The 23,121-nt window shown below is 37.9% G+C and overlaps 2 protein-coding genes across 2 annotated transcripts; one reads left to right on the top strand and one right to left on the bottom strand.

The window, feature by feature from the left end:
* Window positions 1-273: 273 nt before the first annotated feature.
* On the bottom strand, window positions 274-2,213 carry LOC141618215 (protein FAR1-RELATED SEQUENCE 5-like). The gene is made up of 2 exons (XM_074435322.1): window positions 1,683-2,213; window positions 274-1,548 (listed from the first exon to the last, which is right to left on the bottom strand). Exons 1-2 carry the CDS (start codon window positions 2,211-2,213, stop codon window positions 274-276), a joined length of 1,806 nt encoding a protein of 601 aa, XP_074291423.1.
* A 12,230-nt stretch (window positions 2,214-14,443) lies between these two features.
* On the top strand, window positions 14,444-14,839 carry LOC141618214 (uncharacterized). The gene has a single exon (XM_074435321.1). It carries the CDS (start codon window positions 14,444-14,446, stop codon window positions 14,837-14,839), a length of 396 nt encoding a protein of 131 aa, XP_074291422.1.
* The last annotated feature ends 8,282 nt before the right edge of the window (window positions 14,840-23,121 follow it).

Raw genomic sequence — 23,121 nt, 5'->3', positions numbered from 1 at the left:
TCTTTAGGGCTTTTAACATTTGTGATTCAATTCTCTTGCCCTTGGCCCTACCCTTGTTTTTAGATTTTTTTAGGAACATGAATCACCAACTTCTCAGGTATTTTGCAGCCCATGTACTTTTCTATTTATTTCATCTTGTCTTTCTTCTTTGCTTGAACACTTCTGTTACTAATCATATCCAATCTAATATCTCTCAGTTTTTCAATCAAAAGCTTCATGTCGTTATCATCACACTCAGCTACGCTGACACAAGAATAAACCTCTTGCCACAACTTAGTACTCAAAACTTTTCCGGTCAGAAAACTTTTGAGAGACATCTATCAGTTTGCCATCATTATCAAAGACAGGCTTACTCATTGTAGCTTTTGTCCATCTTTGCATTATGCACTGTTCTGGTATTTTCTGAAAATCTTGGTTGTGTAGAATCCAAAGGCAGTGCCTGCACAACAAGCCCATTCTCTGAAACATAAAATAGGAACAAGTAATCTCCATGTTATCTGGTGAATATGCTACGTTCCATGACTTATTTGGCATCTGCAAGTCTGTTAGAATATATATTTTTGTCTCATCAATCTTCTCCACATCTTTAAAATGGCAATCAGACAAAGCTGCAACCAATTCTATTTGGAAGTCTTTGATAATGTTATGCGAGTACATTTCAGAAGCATGGACTTCAAGGTTTGACTTTGTTTTCCGTGGGATTTCAGAGTGTTTGTTGTCACTGTTCAACTTGGACTGCTTGTGTCTTTGTGCTTCCAAGGCACTCTCATAGCACACCCAAAACTCAACAAGGGTCAAATGAGGTGTGAGGAACCTGTCAAAGAAACTGTTTTCACTCTCAGACCTAGAAGTAACCCTCATCAAACCAGACATGAAAACATCTTTAAAATAGGCAGGGATCCACTGTTCCCTGAGATCGTACAAATCTGAAAACCACTCGTGTTCTACAAGTTGATAATCAATCATTATCTTCCCCCATTGTTCTTCGAATTCATCAGGCTCAAGTTGGTTGTTCCAAACACACCTATTGAGCCTCGTCTTAAAATCCTCATCTTGAAACAGTTGATAACTGACTTTTTCTCTTAGTTTCTTCATTATGTGCCACATGCACAGTCTGTGTGTTGACTCCTTAAACACTTCCGGGACTACCGACTTCATTGATTTGTCCTGATCAGTAATTATAATTCTCGGCTGGTACCCGCCCATTGCTTCCAAAAATGTCTTGAACAGCCATGTGTAACACTCAATACTTTCATCACCTATCAACCTAGCTCCAAAGGTTATGCACCTTTTGTGGTGATCAACTCCTGTGAAAGGCACAAACACCATATCGTACTTGTTTGTTCCATATGTAGCATCTGCTGATAACACCTCACCGAACAGCATGTAGTTCTTTATGTAGATCGAATCTGCCCAAAACACTCCAGCCAGGCACTTGTTTTCATCTACTATAAAATCAAAGTAAAATGAACTGCATGTGTCTTTTCTCCCAATAAGATTTTCAACAAACATTTGCGCATCAAAATTACCAATGTAGGTTTTATGTCCCTGACAAAGTTTTTGAAATCAACCTCAGTAGCACCAATGTTGTCGTAACCTCCACACAACTCCTTCCAACCTCTATAGGCTTTCACACCACCTAGTTTTAGCACCTTTACCCTTGTGACAAATTGTTTCTGTACCTCTGTCATTTTTCGGTTTCCTTTCAAGAATATTGTAGATTCAGGCGAAGCAAGTGGATGGTTATGCGCTTCATCGAATCTGGTAACAATATAAGTTCCATTTTCTTGGTATTTAAACTGCACTAATGCACGACTGTCAATTCTTGTAATCGGCCTCACACGGCTTACGTCTATCACATCAGATTCTGCATCATTCTCAGTAGTATCAGTATCAGTCCTCTTCCTTTTCCTACTTTTCTTTACACCTTGCCTATTGCAGACAACATTCCTTAATGCAAAACTGTTTGGTAACTCATTGCCTTTAATCCTTTTTGTTGTTGTAAGTCTTGGCGTAAACCCACCGATTGTACAATATTCTTTGTAGAATAACTCTGCTGATTCCAGTGTTTCGAATACTTGTCCTACTTTAGGTTTCTTTTCCTCTGGACAAAATGGAATGTACTGGAGTGCATTTAATGTTTTAATTCTTATTCTTGGTGTTTTAAAGCTGTTATTTGTAGAAGAAGACGTTGTTGCATCACTTGTACTCATTGTCTACTTCAACAGTAGTTAAGTAAGTAAGTATATTGAATATTATTGCATCAATAATGCAGTAATCCAATTCAAATATGCTCTACAAAGATTGGTAATTTATTTCGTACAAATAAAGGTTCATATATAATGTATTCCTGCCAATGTCCATTATCATGCCTTTAAAGGAACGTTTATTTTACTGGTAATGTTCATAGGAAATATTGTTGTCCATTTTGATATAGAATATATAAAATGTATAGAATGGTAATAACAGTAAACAAACAAATAGACATAATACTATTTCATTAATATTAGAAAAATATTTACAAAAGTCATTTAAGGCTTTCAAAAGCATAAAGCCTACTAAGGCTTATAAATAAAAAATAAAAAATAAAAAAAAATAAACTAGAAAACTAACTTAATATATCTCTAAACTAATCTAACAGTCGGAGTCATAATAACCCTCATCACCAGACTGCTCCTCAATTTCATATTCTTCTCTGTATCTTTCATATTGTCGTGCTTGTTGTTTATGATGTCTAATTATTTCTTCACGACTAGACATAGTCGTGCAAAGGCAGAATCTTTCAAGAAGCCGATCATCCTTTGTGACAGTGATTATACCATTTTCATTTCCCCGAACCGCGTCTCGGTAATAATCCATATCCATTACCCTTGGCTCGGTCCCTATAAGGAACCACTTTGACCAGCCCTTGCACACCATGGCCATGTTTTTCTTTTCTTCCCTCCCAAGTCGCTCAAAAAAAATCCGGAGCAATGCTTCAGTAGTAAGGAAATGATGTAAAGGACGACTGTGAGACGGTACATCCATCTCCACAGGAATGTCATCTCCATCAAACCAGTTTAAAGAAAACTGGCTTACTTTCCATTGCCAATAATGCTCCACGAAATTTTGTTTGTGAGCAACATTCTTGTAGGGAACTATTGTGCATTTTGAGTAAGACATTGTTTTTTTTTTTAAGAAAATTAAGTAGTTTTCTGGAGAGATTAAACGTTTGGTTATTGGAAAAGGTTTTAGAAATGAATGTAGGATGAAAAAGTGGTTGTGTACTCTTGGGTTTATATAGTGGATTAATTGAGTATAAGAGATTAAATTCTGTGAACAGTTGTGTCTTTTCAACTGCCCCAAACATAATCATGGTAATTAATAAATTGGGTGAATTTATCTATGTTACTTAAATCTCTTGCATAAAACAGTATATGCACACTATGAAAATACGTAATGGACATTTGAATTAAACTGAAAGCACATTTATTTTCCAAATAATGTCTCATGTTCTTTTTTAAATAATTTAATGTACCTTTAAATATAATATAATGTACATTTTCCAAACAGTGCTTAATGATATTTTAGTTGCACGTAATTTATTTGATGGAACATGTTTTTTTATAGTAATTAATATAATGTACATTTAGAAGTAATATTAAAATTAATGTGAATAGTTGTGTCTTTTCACCACATAAGTAAGTTACAAACCGTCATTTGACTTATTGTGACTTATTGTGAACAGTTGCAAGACCACTTGGAAAAGGTAATAATTACTTGTACATCCTTATTATATATAATGCACATTTCACTAAGACTGATTGAACATTTCCTTATGAAACGTTTACAGTACAACACAACACATTATTTTTACATGCAAAATTACTTTTCAGTTACTTCAAATTGCACACTTTTCCTTTCTCATTATTTTTACATTTTTTCTCACCACAAAGTACATTTGCATTTATTATCCTCCTAAAATCAAACAAACAAACTATAAACCCTAATTTAACACTTTTCATTATAAAATTAATGTTTTTGTGGTTCTGGACATTAAATTTAGTTAACTAAATTTAATCAAATCCGAAATTAAGTTGAATTTGATTAAATTCAACTTTAACATCATCATAAAATCAATTCAACAACGATTCAGAAAGGAATTAAATAACATTGAATGAACATACCTCAATATTGACTGTAGAAAATAATAATTCCAGATGACTGACGAAATCAATTCCGATTTTCCTTACAAAGTTTTGATCTTGAAATAACTGAATAACTGATGAATGCAAAAGTTTGAACAAATTGACTGTGATTTGCGCTTCGAACACAGCAATTGATGATGAATAACCGATTTTAGATCACTAAATTTGATGTCGAAAAACAAAAATTTACAAATAAAGGAAGCATTAATGTAATACCCCGTATTTTATATAATCGATTAAACGAATATTATTATATAGTAGTTATTATACATTTTATATTACTATTAAGTCGGGTTAATTGTTGAGTCGATAATTACGTTAATTATTTTACTTGACTCGCGTTGTATCGATCTAAGTTAATTGACACGGGTTTATACGGAATTCGAAATGTGAGCCAACCCATTTACCCTCGACCCATTGGAGTTGGCCCAATAACATGTTCAACCCATTTAACCCTAACCCTAACCCTAACCCTAACCCCATATCAACTTTCACGCATAGAGAGAGAGAGAGAGTGGCTGTGGGTGGTTGACGGCACAGCAGGAAAGATCTAGGGGCTCTTGTCGACGGCCGTGGGCAACCCTGGTGGCGGCTGTGGCGGCAGGAAAGGTAAGAGTTCAACCCATCTCCTCTGTTTTAGTTTTGATGTCGGGTTTGTTGGGTTGTTGCGTGTCTGATAGGGGCATTTCTGGTGGTTGTTGACAGGGTATAGGGGTAGGGTGGTTAGTGACGAGTGTTGTGGTGGTGGTTATGGTGGTTTTGGGCGGTGGAAATGGCGGCAGGAGGTGTTGTCGACAGGGGGTAGACACATGGGTTTTCATACGGGTTTTCAGGTGGGTTAGATTGGTTAAGTTTGAGGTGGCGCCACCGTGGACTCGGGGAGGTCGAACCGGCGGCGCGCCACGACTCCCGGTGCACCGCTTGACGGCGAGTAGGATGGTGGTTGTTTGGCAGGGGGTGGTTGTTGGTTGCGGTGGTGGTAAGAGATAAACAGGGGGTGTTTGGTGAGGCACGGTGGTGAACCGGCCGGTTGACGGCCCTGGTTCGACTCTCACGGCGGCGGCGATCGACCAGTGGGGCTTGGTTGTGGGTGGTCAAGGGTTGAAGTGGGGAGCTGGTCCGGTGGTTGGTTGGGGTGGTTCAGGCGGCGCGTGAGGGGTGTGAGCGAGAGTGAAGGTGTGGGTCGTGTTTAATCGGGTTATTCGAATTGTTTTAGTTTTGAAACGGATTTTCATAATTTAAATCGTTATAATTCGTAATGGGTCGTATTCTTAATTAATTAATTTAGTTCCCGAGTCTTCTAAATAATTTATTTAATTTAATTCCCGAGTTATTTAAATAATTAAAGACGGGTTTCGAGTCGGGTTTGTTAAAAGAGAAAAGTTACTATAACGGGAAAGTTTCCATTTTAAGAAATTCTATTTTTAGTAACCTTCTATTTTGGGAAGTTGGGTCAAATACTAATCGGGTTATTTTAGTTATCAGTTGGGCATAAGTTTGGTGTCGGGATTGTATTTGGGAAAGCTTCTATTTTGGGAGATTTCTATATATAGTAGTTAGTAATTATATATATTATAATTGTTTTAGGTGACGGATTCGTGAAGGATCGATAATCAGATTCGTTGCTTTATTTTCTGGACTGCTTGAACTACTTAATTGGATTTACTGGCACTTTGAGGTAGGGAAATACACTTGACTTATTATCGTTGTTGTTTAATGGTGTTAACTTGATTCGTGGTTGTTGATTTACGTTATGATTCATATATGGGAAGGTGATTGACTGAATTGATTGTATTGAGTATGATATCACAACATCGAGTAACCGGCATGATTTTATGATTTATCAGTTCAGTGATTTATATATATATATATATATTGTGTTGCATTAATTTATGTTGAGCATCTCATATGCATTGGAGTTAGAGGATGGTGTAGGAGTGACGATGTTGAGATACGATGTGAGTTGTGATAAGGCCCAGGCGGGTTCTCAGACTTGCCCTGGTGTCCTCAACCGCGAGTGAAATGCGGATCGGCTACGGTCGATATATATATAGTCTACCGGGGATCGGTATGGCTGGGTTGTCCGGGGTATGAGATATGAGATATGAGTTGAGATGGAGATGGAGGTGACGGAGGGGCATGCATATCATATGTTATTGTTTCATTGTTTTCCCTACTCAGCTTCGCGGCTGACCCTGTGTATTCGTGTACGCCTGTGATGATCCAATTATTGGGGAGCAGATTGACAGGTATTTCAGAGACTGATGGGAGCTGGCCGGGAAGAGAGCTTGGATGACTGACTTAGTGCCTAGCCCACCTTAGTCTTATTAGTAGTTTTATCAGACTTTATCTTTTGGTCATATTTTTGGAGGCTTTGTTTTAATTCCGGTTGTAATCTCACTATAAACATTTTAATAAAGTACTGTGTTTCTTTCCTTTGTTATCTACTGCCTCGGGTTTCCGAGATGGTAACACCGTCATTTATCTTAGGAGTCCTAGTTCAGGCCCTTAAATAAATGGGGGTGTTACAAAGTGGTATCAGAGCGAACGATCCTCAGGCCTAAACCAATGAGCCCAATGAACATAGGATGTGTCTAATTAAAATGAACCCCGGGATAGAACTATTAGGAGCACACTAAGGTAAGGTATGAGTTAGGGGCCCCCTCACACCGAACCAGCGGTCCTCTCAGTTTGACCCGGAAACCCTGAGTGTATATGAGAGAAAGGGTAGCAAAGTTGCATGAGGTAGAGCATGAAATTCCTATATCGTTACCTAAGTGTTAACTGATTGATACATTGATTATTGCATAATCGAGTTGATGTATACCTTGAGACCATATATTCTAACCATTCTGCAGGACAACGCTACGGTAAGTATTTTGTATGAATGATGACGTGAGCATATGATATTGTGGAAATGAGAAATAAAATTTTCGAGTTCAGGTTAATAATCAATGAAGTGTTGTGGTAGCCGTGAGTATGAAAATAATTGCGAGTCGATGATAGTTACCTAGTTGGATGTTGAATGATGTGTTGATAGTACTATTATGCCTAGTAATATGCGGTTATGTGATCCCGAAGCCATGTATGCTAGTATAGTATTGTGATAGTAATTAGAAACACTGTTGAATTGCATGTTTTTAGTCCTAGCAATCGTGATTTAGATGTAAGGAGTAGATCGAGATGCGAAGGGATTCTATGGGGTAGATGTTTACGTAAGTACAGTGGGAGATTTAAGTTAGGATGGGTTAGTATCGATAGTATGGTTGTAAGAGTTTGGAACATAGAAAATGAACGACTTAGTGCTGAAACTCGTTTTGTTTGATTTTACTCTTTAATTGACCTTACTGCCATGTTCCTTCTGTTTATTGCCTATGGATGAAAATTTTTTATGAGAGATAACATTGGGAGTTAGTGTTCATTTGGCGTTGGTTTCATGCTTATATGATATACGGATTAGGAGTAATAAATATTTTAGTGAGTTGTTGTTAGGAAGTTTCTGTGCAGTGATGTTTTGACCAACGATTTTGTAAAAATCCTTATTTAAATTGTATTAATAATTTTCGCATAATTCCAACTCCATCGATCATAAAATTCGCATATGTTTTCAAATTGATAAGCCACGAAAAATTCTTGATGTCTCTATATTAAACGGTAGGTTTTGCAAACTGACCCAAGTTTTGGACCAATTGCTGTCACATGTTTGTTTGGACCAACTGAGTTGTAAAATTCTTTAAAAATGAAATTCTTGTGCTTTAGACCTAATTCTTTTTCCCCTGTGTTTTTAACTCTCCGTGTTTTATAAAAATATTATGAATCAAGTTTTAATCGAACGGTTATTTATTCGTGATCTTTGAAAGTTACAACGTGAAACATGACTTGTAAAATGTGTGTTCTAGGTTGAGTTTCATACAGTTGTTTGATTAATTCATGAACCTTAGTAATGTGAATTTATAATGCTTTATATGACGATAGTAGCACGCATGTTCAGTAGTTATATATCTTAACAAGTGATAAAAATAAAACTTAGTTGATAACATTGTTGGCATGATAGCATGAGTAAAATTGGATAGATTAATTTGATTCTTAATCGAGGGTGAAATGTTTATACGAGGCCAGTTGTTTGCATACTTTATATACATTTGGCATGCTGTAATGTCTCTGGGTGTGCATCATATTTGCATAGTGGTCGGATATATATATAAATATAAAACTATATTGTCATATCTTGGTAGGTTGATGGCGTTAAAAGTTAATTGATTGTTCTAATATACACGCATGAATAATTATAATAATTATGTCTAAATGTTTACACATGGATGGTAGTAATGAGTATGTCTAAATGTTCACACATGTAGGATGCATCTGAGTTCTAATGTCTTTCATATGAGTTGTGTGCCCATCGTTATATTTATTACCGTCATCGGATTAAGTTATTTCAGTTGGACCTACACCTATAACATGATAAGAAACGGTGTTGTTATTCCGTATTGAATATGTTCGCTATTACGATGTCATAAAATGCTAAAGTGATTCTTGCAATTGTATGGGGTGAAATAAAGGAAACTGTTTGATATAACACGACAATTGGCATATCTATATTCTCGAGTCGTTACTATCAATTATATTATAATAAAGATTGTTATGATAACTATGTTGACAATTATAATAGGATAACCCTTTGATGATTCACATGATATGCATTGGTTTAAATGATAGTCGTTATAGTTACATTTAATTGAGCCTACGAGTTGCCTAATTATTCAAATCAGAGAAATTGTTCAAGTTGCTAATCTTTTATCATAGCTAGTGTTCTACAAAGTATATGATGGCAAATGTATATGTTTAAACTATTTATACAATACCTTTGTTTTGCTGAAAATGAATTATACTAAGTTCTTTGGACAATTGAATGATATGGTTGCTAAGATGTTAAACACATGAGGGATATGGAAGGAATGTTGTCGTTGTCATAAATCATATGTTGTTAATTTTATTGGGAAATATGTGTTCGGAATTGATATTGTGCAAACAATTTTGATAATTTAAAATATGAATGATGAGTATGTTGTTGATAGCTTAAAGTCATCGGCCTAATTCGTGACCTAAACCAGTGAGTGAGTAAATGGTTGTACGGACATGTCAATAAGATCATGTGATTGTGAGGGATAGCAGTGGTAGATCTGTTTCCTTTGATATGTTTACAAATGTGAGCAGTTTTTAAATTGTTTTGTTGATTTTGCTCTCACTCGTTCATAGTCTATAATTGATCATCAAATTTGTTTAGTTGTGAAACCGTGTAAACCTTGGTTCCTTTCTTGTTGTCCTTTTAGTTTGATGTAGCGCTTTTAAGTTAAGCATGAGCTAGTAATAAATGTTACTTGTTGACAATCAGTTAATTCCTTAATAAAACCTTGTTTCGACCTTAATATTGATGCGCAATCTCTTATCATGTGTTCCTTCCTGTCACATGTGGTTGATAATGATTTTGTTGCATGGGCATACGAAAATTGAAAAGAGGTTACGAGGACGTAACCATGTTTCTAGTCGGGTAGGATTGTAAAATCTTAATGTTTATATTGCACTTGTATATAGATTGTAGTTTCGATCAAGTTGTTGTTTCGTTGTGGGGTACCTATGCAAATGAGTTCTATATGTTTTTTTCCTACTTCTGTTAGTTGGTTGATGTGTAAAAGGAGAGTGTAGTTAAACTATTGATATTGAGATTGAGATTGGCCACTAGAATTGAGTTGTGGGGCCTTTGTGCCGAGTTACGTTTACGGTCTAGTGTGACCATGGTTATTGAGTTACTTGAGTTCGAGATCGGAATTTAGATGGAAGATGACGGTGTTCTCAGATGAGTATTTAGTTGTTATACATTTGTGTTCTCAGGTAGTTATTAGTTGTAGTTAGTTGGGTTAAGTGAAGATGAGTTAAACTTCGGGACGAAGTTTATTTTTAGGAGGGCAGAATGTAACATTTCGTGTCTGTTATGTTTAATTGATGTGTCAAAAGTGTGTGTTAACTGTGTTAGAAATGCGTGACGTCCGTATGTACGATATACAATTCCCTTCCGAGGTTTGAGTACGGGAGCGAACTTCGGGACGAAGTTCATTTTAAGGGGGGAAGACTGTAATACCCCGTATTTTATATAATCGATTAAACGAATATTATTATATAGTAGTTATTATACATTTTATATTACTATTAAGTCGGGTTAATTGTAGAGTCGATAATTACGTTAATTATTTTACTTGACTCGCGTTGTATCGATCTAAGTTAATTGAGACGGGTTTATACGGAATTCGAAATGTGAGCCAACCCATTTACCCTCGACCCATTGGAGTTGGCCAAATAACATGTTCAACCCATTTAACCCTAACCCTAACCCTAAACCTAATAGTACCCTAATCCCTCAACCCGCCTCCCTCAACACGCCTCCCTCTTTCATCAGCCTCCATATCAACTTTCACGCATAGAGAGAGAGAGAGAGAGTGGCTGTGGGTGGTTGACGGCACAGCAGGGAAGATCTAGAGACTCTTATCGACGGCCGTGGGCAACCCTGGTGGCGGCTGTGGCGGCAGGAAAGGTAAGAGTTCAACCCATCTCCTCTGTTTTAGTTTTGATGTCGGGTTTTGTGGGTGGTTGCGTGTCTGATAGGGGCATTTCTAGTGGTTGTTGACGGGGTATAGGGGTAGGGTGGTTAGTGACGAGTGTTGTGGTGGTGGTTATGGTGGTTTTGGGCGGTGGAAATGGCGGCAGGAGGTGTTGTCGACAGGGGGTAGACACACGGGTTTTCATACGGGTTTTCGTGGGGTTAGATTGGTTAAGTTTGGGGTGGCGCCACCGTGGACTCGGGAGGTCGAACCGGCGGCGCCACGACTCCCGGGTGCACCGCTTGACGGCGAGTAGGATGGTGGTTGTTTGGCGGGGTGGTTGTTGGTTGCGGTGGTGGTAAGAGATATACGGGGGTGTTTGGTGAGGCACGGTGGTGAACCAGGCCGTTGATTTGCCTGGTTCGACTCGCCGGCGAATCGACAGTGGGGGCTTGGTTGTGGGTGGTCAAGTTGAAGTGGGGAACTGGTCTGGTGGTTGTCGGGGTGGTTCAGGCGGCGCGTGAGGGGTGTGAGCGAGAGTGAAGGTGTGGGTCGTGTTTAATCGGGTTATTCGAATTGTTTTAGTTTTGAAACGGGTTTTCATAATTTAAATCGTTATAATTCGTAATGGGTCGTATTCTTAATTAATTAATTTAGTTCCCGAGTCTTCTAAATAATTTATTTAATTTAATTCCCGAGTTATTTAAATAATTAAAGACGGGTTTCGAGTCGGGTTTGTTAAAAGAGAAAAGTTACTATAACGGGAAAGTTTCCATTTTAAGAAATTCTATTTTTAGTAACCTTCTATTTTGGGAAGTTGGGTCAAATACTAATCGGGTTATTTTAGTTATCAGTTGGGCATAAGTTTGGTGTCGGGATTGTATTTCGGGAAAGCTTCTATTTTGGGAGATTTCTATATATAGTAGTTAGTAATTATAAATATTATAATTGTTTTAGGTGACGGATTCGTGAAGGATCGATAATCAGATTCGTTGCTTTATTTTCTGGACTGCTTGAACTACTTAATTGGATTTGCTGGCACTTTGAGGTAGGGAAATACACTTGACTTATTATCGTTGTTGTTTAATGGTGTTGACTTGATTCGTGGTTGTTGATTTACGTTATGATTCATATATGGGAAGGTGATTGACTGAATTGATTGTATTGAGTATGATATCACAACATCGAGTAACCGGCATGATTTTATGATTTATCAGTTCAGTGATTTATATATATATATATATATATATATATATATATATTGTGTTGCATTAATTTATGTTGAGCATCTCATATGCATTGGAGTTGGAGGATGGTGTAGGAGTGACGATGTTGAGATACGATGTGAGTTGTGATAAGGCCCAGGCGAGTTCTGCAGGACTTGCCCTGGTGTCCTCAGCTGCGAGCTGGCAGATCGGCTACGGTCGATATATATATAGTCTACCGGGGATCGGTATGGCTGGGTTGTCCGGGGTATGAGATATGAGATATGAGTTGAGATGGAGATGGAGGTGACGGAGGGGCATGCATATCATATGTTATTGTTTCATTGTTGTCCCTACTCAGCTTCGCGGCTGACCCTGTGTATTCGTGTACGCCTGTGATGATCCAATTATTGGGAGCAGATTGACAGTATTTCGTAGAGACTGATGGGAGCTGGCCGGGAAGAGAGCTTGGATGACTGACTTAGTGCCTAGCCCACCTTAGTCTTATTAGTAGTTTTATCAGACTTTATCTTTTGGTCATATTTTTGGAGGCTTTGTTTTAATTCCGGTTGTAATCTCACTATAAACATTTTAATAAAGTACTGTGTTTCTTTCCTTTGTTATCTACTGCATCGGGTTTCCGAGATGGTAACACCGTCATTTATCTGAGGAGTCCTAGTTCAGGCCCTTAAATAAATGGGGGTGTTACAATTAATGACGAAATCGATTGATTTTGTTTCGTGTGGTTTGATTTTGTTACGTAGGCTTGATATTGCTCACATGTACAGTCTTATTTTTTGTTTTCGGCGAAACAATAAAAGAAGCGCGCGTCTAATCTCAGCCGTCAGATAATTTGATGGACGGTTGAGAGCTGTTCTCACGGTTCTCATGATAAGCCCCGTTCTCATCGGAACTCTACCCATATTATTGAAGGATGCGCGCAGCTTTCATTAAAAGAAAAATAAAAGTTTACATGAAATTGGTGAGGAGCCGAGAGACAATCTGGGCTCCCACACCCTTAGCAATAGCAAAGCTAAGGCTAGTAAAAATGTAAGCGGCCACCGAGCCCCCGCATCCTGAGATACCGAGAATTTCTGGATCCGCTTGAGCAAGGCAACAGCATCCGAACCCAGCTCCCCAAGTGAAGAGAAAGAGAAAGGAAGGAAACCATAACCCGCTACCGCGCACAAATCCCCATACTTAGCACACTTTCGCTGAGCAGCATCAGCGACAACCCGGCCATACACAAAATCCGTCATCCCAGTCTGAGTCAAAGGAGAAGAACCTGTCAAGTCAACGCACACATCACGCCCCCTGTCCTAAGAATAAAGCAATAAATCCGCAGGACGAAGAGAGCCACCATGTCCATCAACCAAATCGATATCAACCTCCTTCCCCGCAGTAATACCAGATCTATAGCAGATGTCGAAAAGAGTGTCTCGGACAAGGTTATGCCGATGTTTAACGCACACTGTACCAGTACAAGAAATAGCGTGGTCCCCAAAAATATCCTCAGCAAAAACCCTGAGAGCAAGCCGGACAGGGCCTAGATACCGTGAATAACGGAACACCCAGACGATACCCCAGCACACTACGGTAAGTCCTCCCGTTCATAGTCTGACCCAACCCCGAGATAGGAACCGCACGTAACCAATCAGAGGAGTGAGAACCCTGCTGAGACTGCCATAAAGCAAGCTGGCGTGGTGTCAAAGAGAAAACAGACTCTGAGGCAGCAGCAACCGTCGCGAAATAAATATATGCCAATTTCTTCATAAGTTTAGGGGCAGCAATTTCACTAGGGTTATCTAAAATACAAGATTCTGTAGTCGTAGTAAACACATGTGCGGCATCATCAAAAGCAGGGCCAGCAGCTACAATACCAGAAGGGCCGAGGAGCTTAGCCTGCAAACCAGCAGACTGCAACGGGACGCAATAAAAGCATAAAATAAAACATCTCCCGCCGCATAGACACCAAGACCACCAAGCTGAAAAGGGAATGTAGCAAGGCGCCGCCGCATTATTGTTGTTGTTGTTGTTGTTGTTGTTGTTGTTGTTGTTGTTGTTGTTGTTGTTGTTGTTGTTGTTGTTGTTGTTGTTGTTGTTGTTGTTGTTGTTGTTGTTGTTGTTGTTGTTATTATTATTATTATTATTAAATCCCGATACAATTCTTAACCAACACACATACTAGGCCAATAAAAAAATTTGTCCACATACCTATGGTACATGACCCAAAGCCTTGTTGCCTTTAAGTCCAATTCCCGACTTACTTATTTATATTATTATTTAATTAATGTCTTATTTGCAATTATTATTATAAATGTCATTAATTAATTATTTGAATTACATAAATTATTCTTATAAATACTTATCAAATTACGGGGTATTACCGGATCTGATATCAACTATTCTTATGTTGAGAGCTTTTGAAACTTTCTCCTTGTCCTCTGGACTACAAATGAATAGTGGCAAATCTATTTTCTATTGTAATGGAGTAAGAGATAATATTGTAACGGGCATAAAAGAGGCCTCAAGTATGAAAAGAGGAACTATTCCTTTCAAATACGTAGGGGTGAACATTATGCCTAAGAGATTGAGGATTCTTGAATGTCAGTGTTTGGTGGATAGGGTAATTGAGAGGATACAAAGATTAGGGGCCAAGAAACTCTCCTATACTGGGAGAGATGTTCTCATTACTTCTGTTCTCAGTAATTTGCACAGCTATTGGGAAAGGATTTTCATCTTACCTAAAGCAGTCCTGAAAAAGATTGAATCAGTATGCATGCCATTCTTATGGTATGGAAATGAAAAAAAAGGAAAGGCCAGCTCTGGTCTCATGGAAGCATATCTGTAAACCAAAAAAGAAAGGTGGACTAGGTTTCAAAAACTTGCATCAATGGAACATTGCTCTAATTTCTAAGTATGTATGGTGGGTGGAGAAAAAGACAGACTAGCTCTGGGTTCATTGGGTACATGCTATAAATATAAAAAGAATGGATTTTGGAAGGACTATAAACCTTCTGTAAGTTCTAGCTGGGCATGGAAACGTATCTGTGAGGTGAAAAACATTTTCAAACATCTGCTTTTTTATGTGTCTTGGAGAGAGCTTGACCAGGAATATTCAGCACATATGGGGTATTCCTGGCTTGAGGAGGATACTGCTGATGTTCCCTGGTTCCCGTGGATTCAGAATAGAATAATGCTCCCAAAACATTCATTCTTTATATGTTTGGCTGCTCAAAATAGGTTGTTCACTCAGGATAGACTGATGAAGATGAATATAACTCAGGAAAACTATTACTTTCTGTGTGGCAATGCAGAGGAAAATATCAATCACTTGTTCTTTTTGTGCCCTTTCAGTAAGTAGTGCAAGCAACTTATGGCTGACTGGTTGTAGTGCTCTATCCCTGACCAGGGTATCATTTCATGGTGGTTAACTTATAGGAGCCGCTCTCTTCTGGTGAAACAAGTAATTGCTGCAAGGTTAGCTCAAGTAATTGCTGCAAGGTTCGCAAGTGAACGAGTGATCGTTGTGTATTGCAAGGGTTGAATCCCAAAGTACGGTATATATGGTTCTAAGACGGTTTAACTTAGCCTAGTTTAATTCTAGCGAAAAGCAATTGATTGGTGACTAATGATAAGCTACAACTAAAGCAAGAGAAGCAATTAACATGTAAGCAAGTAAATTGATCTAACTCAAGAGTTTACAAGACTAAGGTAACCGGGTTCACAAGTGTAGGTCAAGGTCGATTATGGTCACAACTAAGTTTGGTCTAAGGGTGAAGTAAAGGTAGGTCTCCACCTCTCAGTGTAAGACGGTTCTTAGTTTAGGGTTGGTCGAGATCTCTCCCTAACCACTCCCAAACATGCAATAGACACACCCAACTTGACACAAGTTCAAGCTCTCACTTAAACATGCAAATAGATATGGAAAGAACTCAAATTACTTATTCAAGCCTTTCATCAAACACATGGTGTGCACGAAATAAAGCTACCAACCCAAAGTCTCAACCTCTATGTCAAGGGCCACAATCAAACCATGGAACCTAGACAAGTTACCCCATTTATCTTAGTGAGGCACTACTGAAACATATTGATGAAAACAAACATAAAAGATGTAAATTTTGATGTAGAACAAGTAGAAGGAAACAGGTTTTCAAGGGTAAATTAATTAAGTGTGAATATGTAAACAAATGACAAATAATTGAAACTATGAAGAGAATTATACCAATCTTCAAATAAATTTTCAAACTTGGATTAATAGATGGAAGAAAAGTCTCCCCTTTCTTCGAATTACAACTCAAATGTTCAACAAAGGAAGAACTAAGTAGAACTGTTGAGTAATTAGCACTAATAGTGGAAAGATTAAAGTCTTGATTATTGAATACTACAAGCTTAATACTAGGGTTTTTTTATCTAAGGTAATGTGTCCAAATGAAATTAGGGAGGGGGTATTTATAAGTTACACGGAGATTAGGTCAAAAATTACAAAGGAGTTGAAAATGCGGAGAAGGGGTCCCAGCCGGTGAACCGGCCGTCGGTGGCCTGCCCGGCTGGGAGCTCCCTGTATTTCTTCTCCTAAAATTAATTTCCCAAATACCATCAGGTATGCATGGCCGGTGGGCTGGCTGCCGGTTGCCCACCCTGCTGGGAGTTTTCTGGAAGTTTTCTTCCTTTGGCTCATCGGGGGTGTTCCTAGCCGGCAGACCGGCTGCCGGCTAGCCGGCTGAGAACCTTCTCTCAACTTTTCCTCTTCTTCTTTCCTATACTATCTTCCGAACGACCTTTCTTGCTCCCAATTATTCATTTCCGTCTCAAAACCTGCAAAATGAGTCACAAACTTATAGAAGGAGAAATTGGGACACAAAAAGCAAGCAGGGGTACATAACCCGTCTCAAATGGGTCAAGTTGTCTAGGAAAGGAGAGGGAAAGCGGTATAAATTAATCATATATCAGTATGCTAGAAATCGATGTCGATTTGAACATGTAATCCCTACCCTTTCTATTGTTATAAAGCAAGTGAAAGGTCTCCTTGTTATGCAATTAAAGAGTAGTAATATAGGAGGTACGGATAGAAGAGTCCAGTCATGGCTAACTAGATTGGGACATGGTCTGTAAATAGCTAGAGAGGAACCTCTCTAGTTATGATATTGATTGGTTGGGCATAATATATACACTTACATTTCTCCCAAAAAAAAACTTGAGTCACGGATATCGTTTTCCTTAGAGAATATTCCGACCCTTATAGGCTTAGGTTACACTTGATTTCTCGTAGGATAAAAGAAATACGCCCTTTGATTCTTAGGCTTTTAAACAAAGAATTATTTTGAGTTATTATTGATTTTGTTGTAGCAAAATGTGCAAGAAAATTATTGTATATTTTCTCCAACACCGCCATCTCTTATATAGAAAATTAAAAGGTGTGATGGTTTGACCAAAAGACACATCCTTTGAATCAAAGGACACATTCTTTCACAGAAAAGACGCAACTTTTCAATGAAAGGACACGATGCTTTACTTATATTCTTTTAATGAAAAGATACAATGCATCACTTAGATACATTGTATCACTTATATCCTTTTAATGAAAAGACACAACTTTTCAATGAAAAGACACAATGGTTCAGTTTTGATACAAACATATTTAAATGTAATCAAAAATGAAATGAAGCGGTGCAAATAATATTTCTTTGTTGAAAACATGTCGTAACAATACAAACATTTTAATATAAGTGTGCACTCCGCATTCCCAAACTCATTGTATAATGTCGCATAGTTACTCCATTTTGCACAAATCCCGACTACACTTAAACGACCGGTAATTTACAATTAAATCACCAACACTTTCTCCTCTCCATTTCTCAGTTCACCCTTCTCGTTCTTCATCGCCCAAAGTGCCCGTTACGCTACTTTGTCTATCAACTATTCACCCTTCTTATATGTAATGCTATTGGAGGTCGATGAACCTCCCTCCCGTTATTTTTTCACTCCTTTGCAAGTGAATCCTGACGATTTTCAAGGCGTGGTGTCATCTCTAGTTACAATATAGTGTGTAAACGCTATGTGTGCAAACATTTTAATTTTCTTAGACAATAGTTTGGGTGTATACTCCTTTCATGGAAAATTAGATATGAGATTTTGTCTTATAAGTACATGAGTAGAAAGCTAAGAACGTATTTGAAAAACAAAGAACTGATCTGAAAAGACACGCCACAGGAAATAGCGTGTGACATACATAAAATACGTCATTGATAATAGCAAGTTTATGCATATTAGTAGTTAGCCACTGACTTATTTCAATATTATTGTACCGGGCGTGGTGTGTTACCTTCAATAGGTACGCCAATCGCCACTAGCAATAACGTGTTCTTGATCTCTAGAGGTAAGTGCCTATTAACTTAGTTTTCGACACTGTTGTATATGTTGGTAAAGTAATGTAGTAACAATGGACATAATAAGAATACTTATAGAAACAGAAGGAGAAGGCAGTGCCGTGGTATGGTAGCCACTGTCTTGAAAACTATATCAGCATGACCGCGGAGGTAATCGTCTCACGCCGGTAGTTCCCCAAGGTTAACACTGCAGCTTTCGTACCCAACCACTCGAGTAAGAAAACTTTGGAACGAGATGGTAACTATACCCAGGAAAGATTTCAGAAGCAGAATAAGGAGAACATTTTGAGAGAGATGTGAGAATAAGAGTTGTGTGTTTCTATGAAGAAAAACTACTCTATTTAAAGGAATAAATAGAGCAGTTATGAAGCAAAAAACGCTCCACTAAAGCACTAGACAAAGGTGATTAAAGGAGCTAATTAATCTCCTTAATCACAGCCACAATTGACTAACGGTTACAGAAACAAACACATACTCTGAATGTGGACAGTCCAATCACACACAAGCCAAAAAAGGTAAAAGTGGGACAAGGCCCGCACCGCAGGTGCTCTACCCAAACCTGAGCCCGAGCTCGGGCCGGGCCGGCGCGCGCGCGCGTGTGTGTGTTTGGACCCAAAACCACAAGCCTAACACTCACAACAAAAGCCCCTTGGTCCACACTAGTGAACACTACAATAACTTGTAGCATCATAAACAAGAGAAAGGTGAAAAACTCACCGATATGGGATAAGAGGCAAAACAAAAAAATAAAGACTTTGGCTTTAAGAAGCCATTACTGCCAAAAATCCCCACTGATGGCGAAGAGAAGCTAAATAAAAATTCCTGGGTAAGGAAGGATTGGATACTTAGACGTTCAATGTCTTTCGATTTGAATTGACGTATTAGTGAAATGAGGCAATAACTTACTTTTAACAAGTGAATATCCTTTAATTTGAATTCCTCATTTGGACTTCGGTTGAGACCCCCACAATACATATCATTCCATCAAAAACTGTTCGTTCCACGATTTCAAAGTGCAACGCTTTTAAAGCCATGCGTTTACCATGGTTTAAGTGAGTGCTCCAGCGAGATTTTTTTTTATATTCTTCCATAGATGGTGGGTGAACCATCACACCCCTATAGGTAGCTCAAGTGCTTCTTAGTAGCACTTCTCATAAGAGCTATTAAGGACGAAAGTTCAACCTGAAATAAAACACAATCCATCAACTGCGTCTCAAAAGCACCACCATAAATGGCTATGGATTGTTAAATGCCATAGGAATGGAAGCTATAGAGTCCATCAAAAATCACTCAGTCTTGAATTAAGGAACTAAGCCCCAATCCCCTCGACATCCCAAGGACTACTCTCCTTGTTAACCCCTTTGTAAAGGGATCGGCAAGATTACGTTCGGACTTCACATAGTCCAAAGCAATCACTCCATTTTTCTAGAGTTGTTTTACCACACCGTGCCTAATTCGAATATATCGTCTCTTACCATTATAGACATTATTCTTAGCAACATCGATTGCTGCCTAACAATCACAATGTAAGGAGACTGGTGCAACCTGTCTCCCCCACATAGGCACGTCTACTAGTAAGTTCGTCAACCAATCTGCTTCTTGACCTGACAACTCAAGAGCAATAAACTCAGACTCCATGGTAGAGCGTGCTATACAAGTACAATCTGTTTTGTAGACTTCCACGATATAGCACCTCCGCCTAAGGTAAACACATAACCACTAGTGGAACAGATTTCATCATTACCTGAACCCAGTTTGCATCACAATATCCTTCTAACACAGCAGGAAATTTACCATAATGCAAAGATAAATCAATTGTTCCTTATAAGTATTTAAGTAAACGACGAAGTACATTCCAATGTTCAGCACTAGGGTTATGTGTATACCGACTCAGTCTACTAATAGCATAATAAATGTCTGGTCGAGTACAGTTCATGAGGAATATCACACTTCCTATAGAAACTATCACCCAAGTTTTTACACAAAGATACACTAGCATCATAGGGAGTTCTAGCAGGTATAACATCAAAACTGTTAAATTTCTTTAACACTTTTTCAACATAATGAGATTGACTTAAGGATATTCCATTTGATTTTTTAAGGACTCTGACTCCAAGAATAACATTAGCTTCCCCTAAGTCTTTCATCTCAAAACATGATGACAAAAATTGTTTGGTTTCAAATAAATTACTACCAAGAATTAGCATGTCATCAACATATAAGCATATCATCACACAATCTGACCCAAACAGTTTAGAATAAACACATGAATCAGAATTGTTGGTAATGTTAGAAATCTAGATCTCTTTACTCAACATATTCATATATGTTATAATTTTAGTTTAGTCATAAAATTAAAAGGTGATCTTATACATGCAAACAAAATATAATTAAAGAAGAAATCATCATCTCACATTGATATTTCGGATCAAAGGGCACAAGAGAGTTCTCCTACTCTCTTGTTCTTGAGCTTTCCTTAATTGGATGAACAAGGATTCAAGAAGAGAATCCCTCCCAAGGTTTTATACCCAAGATAACAACTTAATAAAATTAATATTATTATTACTAGAATAATACTAATTTTTGTATAAAAATTGACCCAAAATATTATTTGGTCTCTCAATAAAACCGGTTAAGAGAAAGGGAGGAGAAGGAAGATTTTATCTTTCTAAAATTCTAATTTTTAGATGGATGGAATGAATAATACACTAGATGTTTAGGTAGTGTATATTAGGTAAAAATAAGGAGAAAACCAATTGTTTTCTCCTCTTGAAAAACCGGGTGGCATGGGGAGGAAGGGACCAATGCATGCACAAGGTGGTCTTCACAAGATTAAGTAGGGTTGCATGGCTAGGTTTAGAAGGAAATGATTATGTTTACCACTAACATAATCAACACAATGTATTCCTAATACTCCCCTTAATTTCGGTACATATAGATAAAATGGACTCCATTTTATTTTTGTCAGTTTGTCACATGTCACATGTCACATAAAATTGTTATGTATTTTTAACATATTAAAAATCAACGCATTAATAAAAATACGTCATATACAAAATCGACTTAGTAATTCATAATTACTTGCACCAAAATATTTTACCAATTATAAATCACAACATCTTGTATTTATAATAATTTATTCATTCAAATGCAATTGTTTCCTTAAACAATAATTTCATCTAAGTAATAAAACAATTCGATTACTTAGACCGTATCTTATTTAATCAAATTACAATGAGACAAGTAAATATTACTTCCAAAATCGTCCGTCCATTTTAAGTAATTTAATTGACCCGTATCGTCATACGATCAATTAAATGATCAATTAAGAATGTTACCCTTTAGGTATAACCTAAGGGGATCAACTGGTCACCACCGTCTCACGACAGTAATGTCAAACTCTAGTCAGCCAATCATTACCGATATGTGTGGACCAGTTGACAGTAAAATATTACTTCCCAATTGTATTCTTTAAAATGAGACTTAAACATGTGATCATCATGATCAACAGTTGTGATCGCATTATTGTCGGAGGACACATATTCCAACAATCTCCCACTTGTCCTCCACAAGTGTGCGTCACCAATTCTCTTGTCCTATTACTATCTCCCACTCAATGCAAGGTGTCTTTCAAGTCGTACTTGCAAGTGATCATATCGAGAGTGGTTTCGTCGATCTGGAGAATAACTGATTGACCGGATTTATCCACCATGGATACATTCCGAGCATGGCCACGCATTTCCAGTTCATTACTCCTCGAGTGGCCCTGAGATATTGTTATAACCCTGACTAGGGGTGGACAATTCCTATCGCACTCATTCCCTTCGACTAGCCACAGCCATCATAACCCAAAATATGCCCATTTGACCCCATTTACGAAGGTCGTAGTAACACAAATCAAAGTTAATCTGAAACTGTGCCATCTTAGGCGAATAGTCTTTAGTCAAAAGAATCGACTCATTAGAATACTATAGTAGCTCTCGCCACGACCAGGCTATATAAATTTGCCAGAACTCTATAAGCGGTCATAAGGCCCGACAAAGTGTTCCTAACAGTCTGCCTATGTGATCAACTAGTCATTCTCATATGACTCTATGGCACTTGAACTTGCCATCAATCGCATCACATTCTAGTCACTTCGAGACGTCACCTCATGTAAGTAACTATGGGCGAATACAATGCTAATCCGTGTTCACTTTAACGGGGTTCAATTGTCTCTACAACCCGTTTGGATGTAACAAAGTATAAGGTGAGTTAATAATAACTCAAACGACAAATGTCCACATCACATTCGGGTAGTCAATACCATATTACAACCTTGTGATGCATGTCGTAAGTGTGTAAACACTTGTTGATTGCAATAGAAGTTTAACATACCACGTGTCCATGTGTTCAAACTTCTTATAATCGCATTTTCCTTTACGTTCATGTTATCTCTCATAGCATGAACCTTACCAAGTACACATATGGGTTCCCAACCTCGGATTGGGTTCTTTATCTTGAAAGAACTTTCCTGTCGATTATCACATAACCAATGAATTTGCGGTGAATGATTCAACTTGCACTGATCAAGTACACCATCCACTCATAATGCACTAGGTAAATGTTTTGCAGAGTCTTGCAACAATTTGTCAAGAAGATTAGCCTAGCACTTCTTACAAGTCCTAGCAAATTAGGAAATACTAGTTTTGAGTAACTTCTTACTTCAACTAAGTACTTTTCCAAAATTCTAATTTCTCCTTTT

The sequence above is a fragment of the Silene latifolia genome, chromosome X (assembly GCF_048544455.1).
Source record: "Silene latifolia isolate original U9 population chromosome X, ASM4854445v1, whole genome shotgun sequence".
NCBI lineage: Eukaryota > Viridiplantae > Streptophyta > Magnoliopsida > Caryophyllales > Caryophyllaceae > Silene > Silene latifolia.
Note: the sequence above shows the minus strand (reverse complement) of the source record. Positions and strands in the feature narration are given on the sequence as shown.

Bases quoted from the DNA above. Each gene is read 5' to 3' on its own strand.
- LOC141618214 (XM_074435321.1), top strand. From the start codon at position 14,444: ATGAATAGTGGCAAATCTATTTTCTATTGTAATGGAGTAAGAGATAAT.
- LOC141618215 (XM_074435322.1), bottom strand. From the start codon at position 2,213: ATGAGTACAAGTGATGCAACAACGTCTTCTTCTACAAATAACAGCTTT. The intron at 1,549-1,682 runs GTACAGAAACAA...AAACTTTGTCAG, and splicing joins GAAACCGAAAAATGACAGAG to GGACATAAAACCTACATTGG.